Raw genomic sequence first — 3059 nt, forward strand, 5'->3', positions numbered from 1 at the left:
GGTTGAAAATCTTCAAAAATATGACCACGTGGTTTCTGGATGGCCCCTAAGTGCTTACGTAATTAGTGTACGACGTGTACGTTAATTAGAAAAATGACAACAGGAAATTACTTTGGATTGGAATGACGCTGGAAAAGAATCATTTGAGCTTTGCAAGAAATCTCTTTCTGATTCTGCCTTGCTTCATTATCCTGATGTTGGGTCCCTTGCTGCAGCGTTGGGTCGCCTGCTCCATTACCTCCAGAATCTGTCTGCACTGCAAATATACTTATTGTTTGGTTCAAAACGTTTCAAAGTAAAGAACATGGAGCAAAAATAGGTTTTCTGATCCTACATAAACAAATGTTTTGCTTCAAGATATCTCATCCTTATCATATGTTTGAAGTGGTTCTCTCTAAAAAGCATCAATAAATTTGTTAACTGGATAAGGTAAATGTTTTTATTTAACGAAGAGATCTAAAATTTAAAAAAAAGTCAGGCATATATTCAATGTTGGATGTAACTCAGAACTTGTTACATAAAAAGCAACAAAATTGCTTTAATATTAATTGCATTAACTTTTACGATAATAAAAAATGTAATTTAAAGTTAAACGATGTAGTCGAATTCACTCACAGAATAAAAAAAAAGGTAAGTCGGTACCTTTTACGAAGTCAAGCTTTAACTAATCCATTTTCCCGAGGACGAACCCCGAAACGGAAGCGCAGTATTCCATCCGGAAAGAATCCTTTATCGCAAACTAATTGCTTCCATCCGATGAAACAGTTCCACCCTTCTTCTGCGTCCGTTTCTATGTACGTGACGGACGACCTCATAATTATAGACTGTTTAGGGTCTTCGTGCTTCAATTCGATGAAGTAGGTGCAATGGGTGCCGGGCCCCCTGCGCAGCTGGACATAGGCTCCGATGTCGTTCTCCGGACTCAAGTGAAGACACCAGCTTCGACCTTCGCCGTCAATGAGATGGAAAGAAGAATTATCCCAGTACTTTTTCAGCTGCTTTCGATGCATTGTGTAATGCATAACCAAATGATTGCTGTAAAAAGAAAACGTATTCAGTGTGTTTACCGTTTTGGTTTTCTGTATTATAATTCTACTTACTAGTCAGGCTTGTTCAATATTGCTGCCAACTTCAGTTCTTTGCCGAGCAAACTCGTATCAACGCTTGTTTTCTTTATCTGCAATTGCTGATATTGATAATTCAGCAATTGATTTTCGATCACAACATTCAGAGGACGAATTCCAATTCTGATCACCAAATCATCGTTGAATCCCAGTTCAACGAGTTTAGATACTGGTGCAACATCAAATGCAGTATTGTTCTGCTTTAGTTCGAATGTCTCGCGTATTTCCTTAACTGAGTCCATATGTGGTATTATCACGATCAGCTTGTGGGGGAACTTTAACAATTCCGGGTCGTTTGGACTGAGCACCACTTGAACCTTATCGGATCTAAGTAGATTTATGGTCCAAGCAGTGCCGCGTGATGTGATCAATGAAAATGTATGATTAGTGCTCCCCTCTTGGAAGAAAGCAGTCGTTGTGTATCTTCCAAATCTGTATGCCGGAACCAAATCACTAGAACAAGATAATAATGAAACAAAAAAATACATTCAATTATTTACAAGACATTTTTAGTCACGCGTTGGTTTACGAAAAAGGCAAAATAAAATGCTCACCACTCAATGTCGTCCACCACCTCCAGCGGAGTGTTATCCGGATGCGTTGAAGTCACCAGCGTCGAGCATAGTTGATCCAACTCCGACAGGTTCTTCATAAAGTCATTCGCCGGTAAAGTTCTGACCCTTTCCAGCGTGTGCGATATAACTCTCAACTTCTCAGCAGGATATCGAAGCTGCGTTTGAAGCCTTTCTTTTCGAATGCTCGTCTGGCGGGTCACCTTTAGCTTGGACGATTCGGCAACAATGTCAATTTCTCTGAGGACAACCGCTTCTTCTTTCTCCAGCAGTTCCAGGTTCCATTGGCAGATCGCAGTTCGCTCGCCCAGCGCTTCAACAGATTTTTGCGCCTGAAGCAACTTCGATTCCATCTGGGACATCTTCTCCCGATAGATGATGGAAAAATTGTCGATGTGGTGCAGTTCGTGCGGCTGGCCTTCGTCGATGCAGAGCCCGCAAATGGTCACGTTACAATTTGTGCAGAAAAGTTTGCAATCCCGGCTGTGGAACGGACAGACTACTCGAGCGGTTTCGGCGACGCTCAGTTGGTCCTCGGGTTCAGATTTAATAGCGACGCAATTGTCTGTTGGCGTAACTACGAGTCTAGTTTTAGTAGCATTGACACATTTCGGACAGGTTCGATCTTGCAGGGCCCTTCCGCTCTCCTGCGCAGCCAAATTAAACAGTTGCGCAATGTCGCACTCACCATTGAAACAGGTTGCACAGCAAATTTGCCAGCACGTAGTGCAGGAAATGGATACTTCGGTGGATCGGCTACAGTTGACGCAGATGGGAACCGGCCTGAGCGACATTTTTCGTATTTATTTTTACACTTCCACAAAAATGCAATGAGGTATACAAATTACAAAATAAAATTGTGACCATAGACACCGCAAATAGAAAAACGTTTGAAGCGTTTGACTGATGCACTTTGGCTTTGCGATTTCGTTTCGATGTTGTGCGGACGAAAGTTGCACTGCACGAAAAAAGGCGAGGGTAACTTTTTTGGGATTGCCAGATCGGCACCAACATTTCAAAAGGGCATGCAAAACTGCTTTTGTAAAGGGATCGTTCAAAAATTACGTCCATCGTTTTTCGGCATTTTCACCCCCCCCCCCCCCCTCCTGTCACAAACTGTCACAAATAATTGCCCCCCCCCCCCCTCCCCCTGTACGTACATGTCTCATTTTTATTTTAGCGATTACTGTGGTTTATCTTTTTCGTACACTATTTTCACAATAACATAGTGAGTTATGTCCCTTACTAACAGTTTGAATGTTTTTAAAATGCAAGTTGTTTCTAAAATGCTTTCAATATTTTTTTCTTGTGGACGGACGTCACATAAGACGAACCCCCCTCCCTCCCCCTGTCACAAACTGTC

General features: G+C 42.1%; 1 protein-coding gene across 2 annotated transcripts; it reads right to left on the minus strand.

The window, feature by feature from the left end:
* Positions 1 to 412: 412 nt before the first annotated feature.
* On the minus strand, positions 413 to 2643 carry LOC134216983 (uncharacterized). 2 transcript variants are annotated; one of them, XM_062695738.1, is made up of 4 exons: positions 2385 to 2643; positions 1679 to 2273; positions 1101 to 1577; positions 413 to 1035 (listed from the first exon to the last, which is right to left on the minus strand). In XM_062695738.1, the coding sequence occupies exons 1-4, from the start codon at positions 2488 to 2490 to the stop codon at positions 654 to 656; spliced, it is 1560 nt and encodes a 519-aa protein (XP_062551722.1). In that variant the 5' UTR covers positions 2491 to 2643; the 3' UTR covers positions 413 to 653. The 2 variants fall into 2 exon arrangements, with proteins under 2 accessions (XP_062551722.1, XP_062551721.1); XM_062695737.1 differs by having other exon boundaries at positions 1679 to 2642.
* Positions 2644 to 3059: the final 416 nt, after the last annotated feature.

Source organism: Armigeres subalbatus, chromosome 2, assembly GCF_024139115.2.
Source record: "Armigeres subalbatus isolate Guangzhou_Male chromosome 2, GZ_Asu_2, whole genome shotgun sequence".
Taxonomy (NCBI): domain Eukaryota; kingdom Metazoa; phylum Arthropoda; class Insecta; order Diptera; family Culicidae; genus Armigeres; species Armigeres subalbatus.